We start from the raw sequence: 17928 nt of genomic DNA, 5'->3' as shown, positions 1-17928 counted from the left end.
TTGAGGAAAAGAGCAAACATATTAAATAGGGAAATATACATCCTGTCTCCAATCAAATTCTGGTAATATGTAGATCCGAAGACTGGAAAGTAAATATAAGAAGTTGTTAGTTAACCAAGGAAGATGGTGGGAAGACGAAACACTGTAGTATTGTTGTCTCCCTTTGGACAGTCCACTGTGTGAGCGCCACCTTCAATGTTGACGGTCCACCATTTGGGGCCTCCTATGATATGGACCGTGAAAGAGAGTTTCCTTTGGCATGGACTGAGAAAGAGAAGTAGAAAAGTCATAAGTTAAAAAGCTTATATATATATATATATATACTTTTATAATGATGCTTATCAAATTAACTTAAGTGAAAAAAGTAATTGAATTACTTAACATAAGTTAAAAAGTAACTTATTTGGTGGTATCCAAATAGGCCCTAAAAGACCCAGTACAGGGAGAATGCTCTAATGCACCAAGATGGCTCACATGCACCTAGTTGCATTTGCACGTAGGCAATCCATATAATAGAATTGATGAACCTAACATCGGTCTATATGCTGCTCTTTTCTAATGTAGAATGAGTGCATGGGTATCTTCCCGTGCACCTGGTTGCATTTACATATGCGGGCTGTTCCTATGATCAATTGGAACTGTCCCTTTCGTACAACCCATTTCATAGGCCACCTTGAAAAGATCGTGCCAATTGCATGATCTTAACCATTTTGCATGCTGCCCTAGGTGGTTCTATGTAACCATCCATCTAGGAGCAATAAATTGGACGGTTAACATCGCCTGACCAAAGTTATTCTTTACCATCATAAACAATCCAAAGTGCACCCCTCACCATTATTGTGATTGGGCGTATTTGTTTCTAAATAATCTTGGCCTTCCATTTCTACATACCATTGTTCAAATAGTTACGATCATGTGATCTATATGATTTTTTTTCTAGGTGGTCCATGAAGAGGTTTAGACTAAATGGACTGTCCTGATTATTGACATGGGATTGCATGTGTCCAAAATGCAACCAGGTACATGGGAAGATTCCCATGCATTAGAACACCTCCCCTAGTACTAAATGCTAATGACTTAATTATCAAGCCCTCAATCTGAGTAAATGTAGCATACATGTACCAAATATAGATCTTTCATATATTTAGTGAGTTTAGTCCATCCATGCCGTACACCAATATTAGATGATCCTAGCCGGGCAGCACTGAAAAATACCGTAATAAGCAACATAGACCAGACCAGGAGCACCTCGTTGAGTAATTCTACAGCTGATTGACTGATGCGAGGCAAGCATGAGCAATAGGTCTCGCATAGTTGGGGCCTGGTCTCCCATGCCTTGAAACTGCCTTGCCAAGCCATGTGAGACAAATGACCAGAAGATCTGGAAAATTTTTACCCATCGAATGTTGACCATTGGTTCAACTTTTCTCTAACTCTACATTTGTAATCCTCAAGAGTTGTCCAGCCAGTGGCTAGTGTCATCCAATGGTCATGATTTTGGGGTCTCCTCAATCAAGGTAGAGCCCTACAGATGAACAATGCAGGTCTTATAGAAGTGTGCCACATGTATGGCAGTTAAGTGATTGATATATCAGATATTTGCAGTTAACAGCAGATAATTTCTCCTATTTAATTACCTTGGCAAATGTTTCAACGCTCTGTGAAGGTTCTTCTAGTGGATGATTTGTCATCTTCAGCTATGATTCAATCTCTCTATGAAAAATCAACCCAGCATCGTCTCCATTGGAAGCACCTAAAAGGCAATTACAGAAAATTCAGACTTCGCTGATTATTTTGTTTTCCCTCATTTAATCATTAAACTTCAACAAAAAAAAAAAAAACTGCAACAGCCAGCGGCGTGATAGCCACAAATAGTTTTTCTTTTCTTTTCTTTTTTGTGACTAATACAACTTTATTAAAGGGAGAAGAAACATTATATCAATGAAAAAGAAAAACATACAAAACGGGCAGAGATGGCCATTCAGATAGATCAGCTCTGTGTGCCCCTACTTACGCGATTGATCTGCCTTACTGTTAGCTTCTCTCGTGGAAAAGTTAAAATCAGGAGATGGGGCTCAGTCTCTTAATCTCGTAAATGAAGGTATCCAAATGCCATGGGTCTTGGATTGCTGCTTTTTAACTAGATGGGGTTCGCAGAATCAACTTCAACTCAAACCCCACAATGAACTCGCACGTCACAAATCTCCAAAGCAGTTAGGAGGGCTCTTGCTTCTGTTTTGTTTCAGGTCCTCACCAACTGGGCCCAAATAGACTAGCTCTGTCTCTCTTTGTGGTTATAACTATGCTGCCTGAAACCAAAAGGAGATGTACCACTCATGAACTTCATGATTTCTTTCTCCACAAATTTAAGTATAGGGTCGCAACTTGCAAGCCTCAGCAAAACTATTTCTATTGTTGTAGCATGACAAAACTATTGATATGCACAGTATTCCATGCATGTGGAGACAGTAATCTATACTGTTGATCTCATGAGTTGTGGATGATGTCCATAGGAATGCCCTGAAAATCCCCCAGAATAGAGGATCTCATCCCATCGGTTTTTTTTTTTTTTTTGAAGAAGAAGAATTCTGAAATTTTATTCAAAAGGAAAGGAGAAACAAAAGACCACCTCATCACGTGGAAAAAGGAAGAGGGCCTGGATCTGTCAATTCGACTTTCCTCACCGTCAATTCCCAAGGAGACTAGACTGGATGGTATGGGGATTACAAGATATAATTCACATGCAACAAATACAAAATCCCCAAGCCCTACATCAAATCCCCAAAGAAGGCCCCTTGGATTCTGGGTGCGCTGGCCCATTTTGCTAACATTCATTTGGCTTTAGGGCCTGTTTGGATACATTGAAAGATAAACTGAAGAAACGTCATTTCCATGAAAATGATGTTCTGGTTGTTTGTTTTCTTAAATTTATTGGAAACGCCATTTCCATTTCCCTCTTGTTTCCTAAAATGCCCTATTTCCTTGCTCGGACTTAAGAAATGTTATTTCTAAGAGAATGAGAGAAATGAGAGGAAATGACCATTCTTTTTATAAAATGGCCCCATATGGTATTCACATTTGCCACACCCATCTTCTAAGTTCCCCACATGAGCAATTGTCCATCTGCAAGTGCATTATATGTGCATGTGTGCTACATGTGCAGCTTGTGTCGTCACGCTTCTTAAAGCAGCAATCACCCATCTTTAATGATCCACATTTCAATTTGCCACACCCCAATATGCCATGTGCAACATATGCAACCCCCATCTTCAAATGTCCAACATGTGTTAATGTAAGACATGCAACATGTGCCACCGACCACCCTTGAATGCCCCACATATGCCATAGTCCATCATAAAGCACCGTACATGTGCCAATGTAAGACATATGCAACATGTGCCACCGACCACCCTCAAGTGCCCCGCATGTACCATAGTCGATCATAAAGCACCATACATTTGCCAATGTGCCACAAGTGCAACATGTACAATCACCCATTGCCAAATGTGTTAATGTGCCACACGCCCAATTTGCTATACGTGCACATGTGCAATGTGTCACCCTCATCTTCAAGCACCCCACATGTGCTATTGTGCAAAATTTGCCACCATCTATCTTTAAGCACTCCACATGCGCCACACGTGTCGACATGTCACCTGTGCAACATGTGCCACCATCCATGCATGCTGGCACTAATGAGTTACTCAGTACGCTTCATCATAGTGAGTTAATGCTGCTGGGCCTTCGGTGAATGTATTGGGTTTATCACACTGTTCATCCGTTTTTCCAGCTCATTTTAGTGGTTTGAGCCCAAAATTGAAGGATATCTAAAGCTCAAGTGGCCCACACCACACAAAATAGTGAGAATAATGATTTCCACCATTTAAACCTTCCTAGGGCCAATAATGATGTTTGATCACATCAAGATGGATGAAGGGAAAACACAAATATCAGCTTGATTCAAAATTTCTGTGGCCCTGAGAATTTTTCATTGGTAGACATTCAATTCACACTATTTTCGGTGGTGTGGTACACTTGAGTTTTGGATATGCTTGATTTTTGGGCTGAGGCCCTAAAATTATATGGTAAAATCGATGATGGACGGAGTGATAAAATATATACATCGCGGTGCCCACAGAGCTTGGCAACCTCATTTCTCGGAACCAAGACACGCTGCCAATAAACTACAATGCACATTGTGTCGTGTTTGGTATTTTGATTATTTTATTCCTTTCAAAACAAAATTTAAATCCATTAAATAATAAGAGTCTAATTATTAAAAAAATCCAGTGGAGTCTTGAGTTGACCTGACCCAGCTAGACATTGAGTATTGTAGAATCTTTACGTTTTTGAACTATGATTGCCAGAATGTCCTCTCAACTGGTCAACCCAAACCTTCTTTTGTTGGCATCCAAACACATGCTTAAATTAAAGTGCAGGAACAAACGCCCATTCAATGGAGGAAAGGCCAGAGATTTGATGGCTAGGATTTTCCAATTGGAGAGATTTTAGCAAAATGGTACATCCATGGTGGGGCCATCAAATCAATGGCTTGGATAAACCAACCATGTCCCCCACATCTACAGACAAAACAAAGTTCTGAACAGGAAATAAATATTTAACACATATAATATTACTATGACAATTAACTACTATATCAAAACCAAGCCCATTTTTAAGCAGTACAAGATGGTGGACCCGAGAGGTGTACACGAGTCAAACCGAGTCGAGCTTGGCACAGCTTGACTTGGCTCGGCCACTTGTTGACCCCAGCTCAAACTCAACTCGGCTCGGTCCTTGAGCCTGACTGGTCAGCTCGGCTCGGTTCAGTCAGCAGCTCGGGCCAGTTTGAGCCAAGATTGGGCCGAGTTCACCTGTGCAGCATTTTCACAAACACATGGACTGCACCTTCAAAATCTCACGGTATGTAAAACAATAGCAGTGGTTTTACAGGTATTTCATCAAACACTTTCTAAGCAGCATAAAAATCAAGAAAAAAAGGATATTTGTTTCATATACATACCTTCTTTGCCACCAACCACACTTCATTGAGTCATATCATCAAACACTTGGCAAGCAACATCAATATCAAAGTAACCAAGTTACCGAACTGGTTTGATTCGAGTTGGGTTCAATCCGAGTCAAGTCAAGCTCAGGTAAGCTCGAACTCGGTTTGAAATTTTTTCGAGTTGAGTCGACCGAGCTAACTCAGTTCGTGTACAGCCCTACACCCGACCCAGACCCAAGTAGACTCTAACACCATGAATCTAGATTTCAGTTTCAACTTAGAAAGGCGATCCTGGTTGCTGGTTCTAAGCCACTCTACACATTGATCTTGGCCGGAGTCTTGTCATTCGGGCATCCTCATGGACCTGATCAGTGAGATTTATCTAGATTTTACACTCCTTGATTTAGTATGGTAATGGCCGGTTTTGGACAGAAGTGATTACTTTGGATACAATCTGCTTGTGACAAGTTCGGAACCAATTTTGCTGCATTTTGGCCCAGATTGGAGCATTGGGCCCATGGCATCTGATGGATTGATATCCCACAATCATGATTTGCAGGAAGAATCCACTGAAGATGACCATACTCCATCAATTCCACATCCAATGTACGTGTGGCCTGTCCAACGAGTAGGGGTGGGAAACACATTACATGCCACTCGTATGTCCAAGGACGTGGATTGCCTACTGAAGTTGCCAGCAGCGAGGTGGCCACTGGACAGTGCTCTGTGGGCCCCACCATGATGTATGTGTTTTATCCAGGCCGTCCATCTATTTTTGCAGATCATTTTAGGGAATCAGCCCAAAAATGAGGCAGACCCAAATCTCATATGGACCACACCACAAAAAAATGCTGCAACCAGATGCCCACCATTAAAAACTTCCTAGGGCTTGCTGTAATGTTTATTTTCCATCCAGCCTGTTGATCAGGTCACGCATACCTGGATGAAGGGAAAACAAAAATATCAGCTTGATCTGAAACTTTGTGGCCTTGAAGAAGTTAATGATGGGTGTTCAATCACCACTGTTTCCTGTGGTGTGGTCCACATGAGATTTGGAACTGCCTCATTTTTGGCCTCTATGCAATTAAACGATCTGGAAAAATGGATGGACAGCCTGGATAAAGTGCATACATCATCGTGGGCCCACAACAGGGTACCCTCGCTAGGCTACTGATAGCATCAATAGGCCATCGGCGTCCCATGGCCCATGCGCTGCCGGTGAAGATGTATTGAAAGAAGCTGCAATTAAAAAAAATAAAATCACCAAGATGGAATACATTTGATATTGAATCTGCATTCATGTCAATTGCAACATCTCTACTGAAGATGCAAATGCTGAAAGGCCTGTTTGGATGGTACCTGATATTGGCTCCGCTGCTGCTTCCTCAGTGCAACAAAATCCGCCTTGTTTGGGGCAGTCATATAAACACAACCAGCATTTCAAAGCTGGTCCCAACTTCCACAAAATGTCTTAGCCAAATTCGAAGTGATACGAGAACAGCTCGCTTGTAATTTGGGCGGACCCATCCATACCAAAATTAGTGTATGGGCCTTTTCACACCGGGCTCGAGTGGGGTAACCTATGGGATGCCGGAGCACACTTGGGGTGGGCGGCCCATTTAAAGCCGTTGGCTCATGTGAGGCAGTACCCATATGATGTGGGGCCCACGATGGGGGTTTGGCTAAGTTCTTAACCCATGGGATATGGAGCCTGGGCTATGAGATAAAGGGATTAATTCGTCATAATCTATTAGTTTGAGCTTTTAGAGCAAGTGGTTAATTATTCTGCATCAAAGTGATATCAAAGCAGGATGTCTCATGTTCGAGACTCTTCACCGGGCTAATTAATGTAGGGGCATTTTTATCAAAAGCCAGGGTAAGAATAACAAACACAAATTTCAATCAAAAGCCAATCTTTTTTCACCCCCTATTTGTAAGATGAGCCTTTTTTTTTTCAAATGCACACACTCACATCCTACACACACCCATGCACTCACACCATGGTGGAATTTCACCACAATGGGTACTCGAACCCATGACTTCGTGTTGAAACGCTTGTGAGTCTACCACCAAGGCATGAGTAAGGACTCAAGATGCACCGATTCATTGAGGAAAAGAACAAACATATTAAATAGGGAAATATCTCCAATCAAATTCTAGTAATCTGTGGATCCGAAGGCGGAAAGTAAATATGAGAAGTAAGTTGTTAATTAACCAAGGAATATGGTAGGAAGACGAAACACTGTAGAATTGTTGTCTCCGTTTGGACAGTCCACTGTGTGAGCCCCACCTTCAATGTTGACGGTCCACCATTTGGAGCCTCCTATGATATGGACCGTGAAAGAGAGTTTCCTTTGGCATGGACTGTGAGAGAGAAGTAGAGAAGTCATAAGTTAAAAAGCTTATATATATATATATATAATTTATTTATTTATTTTTAAAGTAGCTTTAAGAGATAAATTACTTTTACAATGATGCTTACCAAACTAACTTAAGTGTGAAAAGTAACTTAATTACTTAACATAAGTTAAAAAGTAACTTAATTGATGGTATCCAAACAGATCCTAACAGACCCAGTACAAGGAGAATGCTCCAATGCACCAAGATGGCTCACATGCACCTAGTTGCATTTGCACGTGGGCAATCCATATGATAGAATTGATTAACCTAACATCGATCTATATGCTGCTCTTTTCTAATGTAGACTGAGTGCATGGGTATCTTCCCGTGCACCTGGTTGCATTTACATATGCAGGCTGTTCATATGATCAATTGGAACTGTCCCTTCGGCACAACCCATGTCATAGGCCACCTTGAAAAGATCATGCCGATTGCATGATCTTAACCATTTTGCATGCTGCCCCAATAAATTAGACGGTTAACATCATCTGACCAAAGTTATTCTTTACCATCATGAGCAATCCAAAGTGCGGCCCTCACCGTGATGGTAATAAGCAATTGTATGTATTTGTTTCTAAACGATCTTGGCCTTCCGTTTCTACATACCATTGATCAAATGGTTACGATCATGTGATCTATATGATTTTTTTCCTAGGTGGTCCATGAAGAGGTTTAGACTAAATGGGCTGTGCTGATTATTGACATGGGACTCTGCATGTGTCCAAAATGCAAGCAGGTACATGGGAAGGTTCCCATGCATTGGAACACTTCCCCTAGTACTAAATGCTAATAACTTAATTATCAAGCCTTCAATCTGAGTAATTGTAGCATACATGTACCAAATCTAGATCTTTCATATGCTTTGTCCATCCATGCCGTATGCCAATATTAGATGATCCTAGCCGGGCAGCACTGAAAAATACCGGAATAAGCAATATTGACTAGACCAGGAGCACCTCCTCGAGTAATTCTACAGCTGATTGACTGATGCGAGGCAAGCATGAGCAATAGGTCTCTCATAGTTGGGGCCGGGTCTCCCATGCCTCGAAACTGACTTGCCAAGCCATGTGGAACAAATGACCAAAAAATCTGGAAAAATTTTACCCATCGAATGCTGACCATTGGTTCAACTTTTCACTTACTCTACAATTGTAATCCTCAAGAGTTGTCCGGCCAGTGGCTAGGGTCATCCAATGGTCATGATTTTGGGGTCTCTTCAATCAAGTTAGAGCCCTACAGATGAACAATGCAGATCTCATAGAAGTGTGCCACATGTATGGCAGTTAAGTGCTTGATACATCAGATATTTGCAGTTAACAGCAGATAATTTCTCCTATTTAATTACCTTGGCAAATGTTTCACCGCTCTGTGAAGGTTCTTCTATTGGATGATTTGTCACCTTCAGCTATGATTCAATCTCGCTATGAAAAATCAACCCAGCATCATCTCCATTGGAAGCACCTAAAAGGCAAATACAGAAAAATAAGATTTTGCTGATTGTTTTGTTTTCCCTCATTTAATCACTATATTTCAACAACAATAAATAAATAAATAAACAGCAACAGCCAGCTGTGTGATAGCCACAAATAGTTTTTCTTTTCTTTTCTTTTTTGTCACTAATACAACTTTATAAAGGGAGAAGAAACATTATATCAATGAAATAGAAAAACACTACAAAAGGGGCAGAGATGGTCATACAGAAAGATCAGCTCTGTGTGCCCCCTACTGCGATTGATCTGCCTTACTGTTAGCTTCTCCGTGGAAAAGTTAAAATCAGGAGATGGGGCTCAGTCTCTTAATCTTGTAAATGAAGGCATCCAAATGCCATGGGTCTTGGATTGCTGCCTTTTAACTAAAAGGTGTTCGCAGAATCAACTTCAACTCAAACCCCACAATGAACTGGCACGTTACAAATCTCCAAACCAGTTAGGAGGGCTCTTGCTTTTGTTTTGTTTCAGGTCCTTGCCAACTGGGCCCAAATAGACTACCTCTCTCTCTCTCTTTGTGGTTATAACTATGGTGCCTAAACCAATAAGAGACGTACCACTCATGGACTTCATGATTTCTTTCTCCACAAATTTAAACATAGGGCCGCGACTTGCAAGCCTCAGCAAAACTATTGCTATTGCTGTAGCATGACAAAACTATTGATATGCACAGTATTCCAGACATGTGGAGACAGTGATCTATACTGTTGATCTCATGAGTTGTGGATGAGGTCCATAGGAATGCCCTGCAAATCCCCCAGAATAGAGGATCTCATCCCATCAGGTTTTTTTTCTTTTTTTTTTTTTTTTTTGAAGAATTCTGAAATTTTATTCAAAAGAAAAGAAGAAACAAGCAACACACCGCCATGCATCTTAAAGCGCCACGCATGCGTTATTGTGCCACATGCAACATGTGCCATCACCCATCTTTAATGACCCGCGTTTCAATTTGCCACACACCCCAATATGCCATTTGCAACATATGCAACCCTCATCTTCAAATGCCCAACATGCGCTAATGTAAGACATATGGAACATGTGCCACCAACCACCCTCAAGTGCCCCACATGTGCTAATGCACCACATGTACCATAGTCCACTGTAAAGCACCATACACGTGACAATGTGCCAAAGGTGCAACATGTACAATCACCCATTGTCAAATGTGTTAATGTGCCACATGCCCAATCTGCTACATGTGCACATGTGCGGTGTACCACCCTCATCTTCAAGCACCCCACATGTGCTATTGTGCTGCATTTGCCACCATCCATCTTTAAGCACTCCACATGCGCCATACGTCTCAACTATCCACCTGTGCAACATGTGCCACCATCCATCTCCATTCAAGCATCCCACGCATGCCAATGTTTCACATCTGACAATGTAACACGTGCATAATCCATCTTCAGAGCATGTGTCACCTACCATCTTTGGGCATAATTTTCATGAAACAATCATTTTTTTTCCAAATAGCAGATTTGGAGATGAAGCAAGCTTTTTCAAGAAAATCTTCATGAAAAACAGTTTAAGGCCTTTTTGGATAATGAAAAATAAAGGAAAGAAACATTGTTTCCATGAAACTCATTTTCTGTTGTTTGTCAATCCTTTGTGGGAAGTTGTGGGAAACACCATTTCCCACATTCTTTGTTGAAAATTTATTTTCCCACATCTACCCCTAAGGAAGTCATTTCCCCCAATGGAAAGAAAATGGATTTCTCAAGGGTTTAGCCCAAATGTGCCATCATCCATCTTCAATTGCTTCATATGTGCCACATGTGTCAATGTGCCAAATGAGCCATCGTCCATCTTCGGTTATGCTCCACACGTGCCACTATGACACATGTGCCACATGTGCCACCATCCATTTTCTCTTACACCCCCACATGTGTAAAGCATCCCACTTGTGCTAATGTGCCGCATGTGCCACCATTCATCTTCTCTTGCACCCCCACATGTGTAAAGCTTCCCACATGTGCTAATGTGCGCATGTGCCACCATCCATCTTCTCTTGTGCCCCACATGTGCTAATGTGCGCATGTGACACCATCCATCTTCTCTTGTGCCCACATGTACTTTTTTTTACACGCACTCGCTCCACATGTGCTAATGTGCCCCATGTACCGCCAATATTCAAATTCTTTTGCGCCTCACATGCACCAATATGACACATGTGCCATCACCTATCTTCAATCACTCCAAATCTGCAACAAGTGCCAATGGTCATAAGTGTTGCCATCTAGCTTTTACGTGCCCATGTTTCCAATGTGCTAATGCATGTCTTGTGCCACATGTGCCACCCTATAGCTTCAAGCACCTCATGTGTAACACGTGCCACAATTTAGCTTCAAGCACCCACATACGCCACGCATGCGACATGTGCCATTATCCATCTTCAAGCATCCCACATGTGCTACATGTGCTAATTTGGCATATGCTATTGACTTTTCTAGAATTTTGTTCTCAAGAAAAAAATAAAAATAAAAAAATTTGCCAAACTAAAAATTTGAAAATAGATCCTAAATTTCTAAGAAAACCATGTTGAAAAATAATAATTTGAAAACAATGTTTCCTTTCCCAGTCTCCTAAATATAAAGTTTCCCAATAAACATTATTTCCTTTCCTATGCTTTCCATGAATCCAAATAGGCCCTTAAGGGAAATGGCCCTTCTTTTCTTTCTTTTTTTTTTTCTCTTTTTTTTTAGAGATAACAAAAATTATATTAAAAGAAGGGAAAACTACAAAGAGGAAAAGGTGCCAAGCAGATGACCGAAACTATCCAGGAAAATCAAAATTTCAATTTCTCGGCTTAAACACAGGAAGACCATTCGATGACCAACGTCCTAGCCCTTAAGGACGCACCTTCCACCGACTTCCTCTCACTGTTGAAACATCTAGCATCTCTCTCTTCCCACACTGCCCACCATACTGTGAGAAGTGTCATCCTCTAAAGCAAGTCTTCGCCTTTCCCAACTTCATCATGTGCCAAGCCAACATAAGAGAGTCAATAGATCTCATTATTATTATTATTATTATTATTATTATTATTATTATTATTATTATTATATTGTAATGTGATGGTATTCTCATAACATGTAATTCTATATTCTTTTCTAGAGGGCAGTGTCTTTTGATCTGGATCTTTTTTTTTTCCCTTCTAAAACTTTTTATTTTTGAGAGGTAACATGAAATTTTATTAAAAGACCCGTTGTAAGGAGGAAAATGAATACAACCCAAGACTACACCGAAAAAGGTGGAAAGACCCACGCACTTTGCTACTTCAACATAAGCAGCCCATTCCACCACTGCATATTTGACTCTACAAATGATCCCTTCCACAAAGGAAGCCTTGTTTTCAAAACATCAACTATTCTGCTCCTTCCAAATAAGCCAAATAATTCCCATTGCCACTAGCCTCCAAATCGCATTAAGAGTCTTTCCCAAATTGCTCCCGTACCGAGCCCATAATAGGTCAACAACTGATTTTGGCATAGCCCAAGAGACATGAAAGAAAAGCAGAAAGTGCTCCCAAACAGAGGATATGAAAGGGCAATGGATAAATGGGTGATCTATCGACTTTGCGTCTTTCATACACATCAAGCATGTGTTCGGAAGAAAAAGAGATCTCTTTTGCAGGTTGTCAATGGTTAAAACCCTTTTCCTACCCACAAGCCAAACAAAAGCCGCTACACGAGGAGGAGCGCCATAGGACAAATGATGAAACGAAAAGGATTTCACAATGGAAGGCTTGGAGAGAAGATTGTAGAACGATTTGACCGAGAAAATTCCCGAACTTTGTTCTTTCCAAACCATTGAATCTTAGTCGTGGAGCGATTGAGTACCCAGATTTAGATGTTGAAGTAAATCCAGATCCATAGCTCAACTGGCAGACTGAGTGGAGATACCTCGTTTCAACACTTGAGGTCTTGGTATCGATCCCTAGCGGGGGTGGCTGACCTAGAGTGTGTGTACTGACATGGTGTGTACTAAAAAGCTAACCCCAAGAAAAAAAAAAAAGTAAATCCATTAACTCCCCAAACTCCTCGTCCAAAAGGTTCCTTCTACACAGGGGAAACCACACCAAATTTCCTCCATTATTAAGTATAGAAGCCATCCACATGAATGGAACGAAAACAATCGATAGATATGTTGGCAATTCTAGGAAATAGATCAATCAAAGGTTGATCCCCACACCACGCATCCATCCAAAATCGAATTTGGTTCCCTTTTCCAATTAAAAAAGACACCTTCACGAAACCTTTGCTCTATCGACAGTCAACACTATCACCCTCCAAACATTAGAAGCTATGTAAAGAGAAGAATTCTTTATGCTCCATTTGCCTGGCTGCGTTCCATAGTTGGAAACTAAGAGTTCCTTCCACAATTTGCCCGCCTCTACCTCAAATCCCCAATGCCATTTACCAAGAAGGGCTAAGTTTATAAGAGCGAGGTCTTTCACCCTAGCCCCCTCATTCCTTTACCAGCTTACAAACCTCTTCCCGTTTAAGCAAGCTAAATATCCTTTTGCCATTCGATCCTTTTTAGAGGAAATCCCTTCTCCATTTATCTAATTCTATCCACCACCAATTGAGGACACTTGAAAAGAGACAAAATGTAAACTAGCATGTTAGAAAGAACATCCTTAATAGGAGATATATGGCCTCCCAACAAAAGATACCGACCCTTCCAAGAGGATAGCTTACTTTCAATTCTTTCGAAAACTTTATCCCACAAGTGTTTTGCCGGTTTCCCAATACACAGCGGAAGCCCAAGGTAGGAAGAAGGAAAATCAATCGCTTTACAACCAAAAACTCTGGCAAGTTCCATCAAATGATCAAGACCCACATGAATCCCCATGAGCTCCGTTTTGGCAACATTAACATTTAGCCCTAAAACCACTTCAAAGCAAACCATAATTTTCCGTAGATTATCAATCGAGGTCGTATCCGTATCACAAAAAAGAATTTTATCTTTTGCATATTGAAGATGAGAAATTTGAATCCCCGCATTTGCCACTTTAAAACCAGAAATTAAACCATTCTCCTCAACTCTTTGAAGAATTCAACTAAAAGCCTCCCCAACCATTAGAAAAAGATAAAGAGAAAACGGGTCCCCTTGGCTGCTGCCACAAGACGTTTTAAAGAAATCATTTGAGGCGCCATTAATCAAGATGGAAAAATATGGCGATTGAATACAAGCTTGAATCCACCCCCTCCACTTAAGGCCGTAGCCAAGCCTCCCGAGCATATAGTCGAAAAATTCCCAATCTATGTGGTCGTAGGCCTTTTCAACATATAGCTTGCAAACCAAGCCGCTAATCCCTTCCATGTGCTTGGAATCAATGCATTCGTGGGCAATAAGGGCCAAGTCCAAAATCTGCCTATCCACTATAAAGAAATTTGGTTTTCCGAAATGACTTGAGATAGCACTATTCTGAATCCAGAGGCTAGGACTTTGGCGAGGATTTTATAGGGACTTCCAATTAGGCTTATCAGCCTGAAATCCTTAAGATACTCCACTCCTTCTATCTTCGAAATTAAAACGATAAAGGTAGCCACAAGTTCTTTTGAAAGATGGCGTCTCTCAAAGAATTCTGACATGAAATTCATAACATCTTTACTAACCACCGGCCAAAATGTTTGAAAGAACCTCATCAAGAAACCGTCAGGCCCGGGAGCCTTGTCCCCACACATAGAATCAAGAGCTTCTTTGACCTCTTCTTATGAAAACGACATTTCAAGAGATTTTGAATCCTGAGAGGACAGTTGAGAAATGGATAAGTTCTCCAAGCGTGGTCTGGACCAATCATCACGAGTAAGCAATTTTTTGTAGGATAAGACAATGGAATTGAAAATCTTATCCTTATCCGCAATTTTGGAACCATCGATCATCAAACTACTAATTTTTTTAATCCTAACGTGAGCACTGGCCATATTGTGGAAGAAATTCGTGTTTTTGTCCCCCTATTTTAGCCACAAGGCTCTAGACCTTTAATGCCATTTGATTTCTTCTTCCCTTCTAAAACTCTAATCCTTTAAAAAAAGAAGAAAAAGAAAAAGAAAACTAAAGTAAGCCCAAAACCCCATCTCTTCTTCTTTCTCACATTACCTCATTAAATAGAATGGCTTTTTTAAAAAAAGAAAAAGAAAAAGAAAAGATAAGTAGAATTTTACTAAAATAGAGTTTAATACAAGAAAATGCTATTGAAAGGGGACCTGAGGAACCAAAAGAATGACTGACCCTCTCTTCACTTCCTCTTAAATCACAACAGAGCATCTGCCACACGAAAAACCCCACTAACTTCCCAAAAATTTATAATTTAAAAAAAAAAAAAAAAAAAACACCAACAAAAGCACAAGAATTCAAAATTACAAGCCAAGCCAGGAGCTAGAATTCCTTTTACCACACCACACCAATCTCCATGAATCTCAACTCTTTAGAACACCATGAAACTTCACTCCCACCATGGACCAATCCGCAATCACCAAAGAAATTCTTCTTTTTACATCCTCGACACAACATATTGTTTTCAAAATCCTCCAATTACCTTCCACAAACACCACATGACAAAGGGGAGCATCTTCCAAATTATATTACCCTTAACAGTGAGAGAAAGGCCTTCTTGACCACATGATGTCCTTCAGCGATTTATTTAGGAACTCACTACAGAAAAAAATAAATAAATAAAAGGAACAACACCTCCCACACAAAGGGGCAGTGCAAAAACAAATGGTCGATGGACTCCTCAAACTCCCAACACATGAACCAAATACTCGGGAAAGAAAATCGTTGCTTACACGGACTATTCATGGCCATAACTTTATTGATTGTAGATGTCCAAGCAAAAGCTTCAAGTCTAGGAGGAATTCCATTCCTCCACAATTCGGCCCTAGGGGGAAGAACGCCACCACCACTAACACATTGATGGAAGAATGGTTTGGATGTGATCATGCAAAGCATCCATTGGAAAGCAACCTCCACATCTTCCTGATCAGGATTGTTTATATCAACCCAAACCTGTTTCAGCACTGCCATCATCTCACTAAAACTACTGATCTCCTAACCCTTAAGATTAATTTGAAAGATAGTGTTCCACACCACCACCTGGTAACTTCATAGGAATCCATCATAAGACCCCCCTTTCAATTGAGAGAGAGAGAGAGAGAGAGAGAGAGAGAGAGATAATTTCATCCCAATTTTGAAGTCAGAATTTAACACCATTCACAATGAGACATCCTAGCCTACCTGCCAAAGCGTTGTTTTTCCACCTTGAGGGGTATGAAATTAGCAATTGCTATGAATCTCCAAAACCACCTCTTCACAGGACTAACCATCCCTTTTCTGAAGTATTGTCTTTGCTTCAAATGACTTTCACCCACATAGAGTTCCACTCACCCACACAGAGTTCCGCTCCTCATAAGATCTCCACCACCACTTACTACAAAACGCCCAATTCCTCCCCTTTAACTTGCTAACACCTATCCCACCTACTTCATTTTTTTGTACCTCTTTCTAATTCATAAGATGGAATTAATGATTCACCCCCTCCCTTCCAAAGGAAATTCCTCTGAATCCCCTCAACCTTCTTCTTAACTTGCCAAGCATCCTAAAAAGTGATAAGAAGTACACCAGAAAATTGGAGAGGGTGGATTCTATCAGGGTTATTCCGCCATCAAGGGATAAAAAGTTCCTTTGGCAACAAGCCAACTTCTCAAATCTTTCTATAACCTGGTCCAAAGAAACTGTCATTTTGGATTCCCATCTAATGGGAGCCTAAGATGCTCGAAAGGAAGAGAAACCACTCTGTACCCAAACCAGTCTTCCAACCCTCTACATCTCCCATCCAAGGTGCCAACCTGCCATTGCACTTTTGCTTGGATTAATTCTGAGCCCAGAGATCGCTTCAAAGCAGTACAAGATGCCTTCAATGTTTTTTAATTGCTCCAGCGAAGCAATGCATGGGATTGAACAGGGCAATAGTCATATAATCCCATGGTTGCAAGAGAGGTATGATACATGTGAAATCAAAGATCAAGTGTAGCACATGGCAGCGAGTATCTGTCAGCTAATGTAAGGTCTGGACGGTGTGGTAAAAAACTTCATTGGTGAAGAAGACCCACCATCATCGTTGATACTTGATATGGATTGGCATCTTGTCTAGAAGGATATGGGCTGAGCTAAGGAGGCCAATTCTCTCAAATCAATAAAACCATGTTGTATGACTACGTCTAAGCTAAGAATCCCTGGACATTACCACCCTTTTCCTACGACCGAATCCGCAATGAACCAATAACCCATGCAAGGCTCATTCTACATTCGGGTTCGCATTTACCTCTCATTCAGGAAGCACCCTTTTCTCTCTACTTCTGGTAGTACAATTGTCCAATTTTTGTACTATAGTACTACCAAAAACAGAAAGAAGAGGATGTCGTTATCAATTCCCTCTTCTTATTCTTCTTCTTCTTCTTTTTTGACAATGATTTTCACATACAACAAAGATATCCATATTTTGTGCATAATTCACCATGATTCAGTTAGGGTTTAGAACATTCACCTGATCCATCCTAGCCGTCCAACGGGCATCGAAAACTCGCCCTTGAAAATTGCTTTAAACCATCGAATCCCCTCGAATCCGACCCGTTTCATCAATAACTTTCCGCGGATGGATTTGCCTCCAGACGGAAAGACAGAGCCAAGCGATTCCGATCCCGATGAGATCGGCCACAGCGTCTTTGAAAGAAGCGCCAGATGATTTCCAGAGCCCGACCTCGTCGGCAGCTTCTTTCGCGGCGCCGGCAGCGAGAGAGGCGAGAGATCCGAGGGAGATGCTCCATCTGCGGACGAAAGAGTATCGGCTCAGATTACAGAGAGAAGAGAAGGAGAAGGAGATGAAGAAGCAGAAGAGGATATGGTAGAGCTTGTCAAGGGCTAGCCAGTCATCTCCATTTTCCATTGCCAGAGAGTGAGAGTGAGAAAGAGAGGGTGGGAAAGATCACTTGCGCTAGTAACTGCTCGTTTGAATTAGGACGCGAT

The 17928-nt window shown here is 41.1% G+C and overlaps 1 protein-coding gene across 4 annotated transcripts; it reads right to left on the bottom strand.

Annotated features, from left to right (window-relative positions):
- On the bottom strand, positions 1 to 17928 carry LOC131216965 (uncharacterized). 4 transcript variants are annotated; one of them, XM_058211613.1, is made up of 3 exons: positions 17450 to 17928; positions 1638 to 1753; positions 1 to 264 (listed from the first exon to the last, which is right to left on the bottom strand). In XM_058211613.1, the coding sequence occupies exon 1, from the start codon at positions 17846 to 17848 to the stop codon at positions 17504 to 17506; it is 345 nt and encodes a 114-aa protein (XP_058067596.1). In that variant the 5' UTR covers positions 17849 to 17928; the 3' UTR covers positions 1 to 264; positions 1638 to 1753; positions 17450 to 17503. The 4 variants fall into 4 exon arrangements, with proteins under 4 accessions (XP_058067596.1, XP_058067597.1, XP_058067595.1 ...); XM_058211614.1 differs by lacking the exon at positions 1638 to 1753 and adding an exon at positions 8754 to 8869 and having other exon boundaries at positions 17450 to 17927; XM_058211612.1 differs by lacking the exons at positions 1 to 264; positions 1638 to 1753 and adding exons at positions 6957 to 7372; positions 8754 to 8869 and having other exon boundaries at positions 17450 to 17927.

This window comes from Magnolia sinica, chromosome 10, assembly GCF_029962835.1.
Source record: "Magnolia sinica isolate HGM2019 chromosome 10, MsV1, whole genome shotgun sequence".
Lineage (NCBI taxonomy): Eukaryota > Viridiplantae > Streptophyta > Magnoliopsida > Magnoliales > Magnoliaceae > Magnolia > Magnolia sinica.
This window is presented reverse-complemented; position numbering and strand designations above follow the sequence as displayed.

Excerpts from the sequence above, each read along its gene's own strand:
- LOC131216965 (XM_058211613.1), bottom strand. The coding sequence starts at position 17,848 with ATGGAAAATGGAGATGACTGGCTAGCCCTTGACAAGCTCTACCATATC.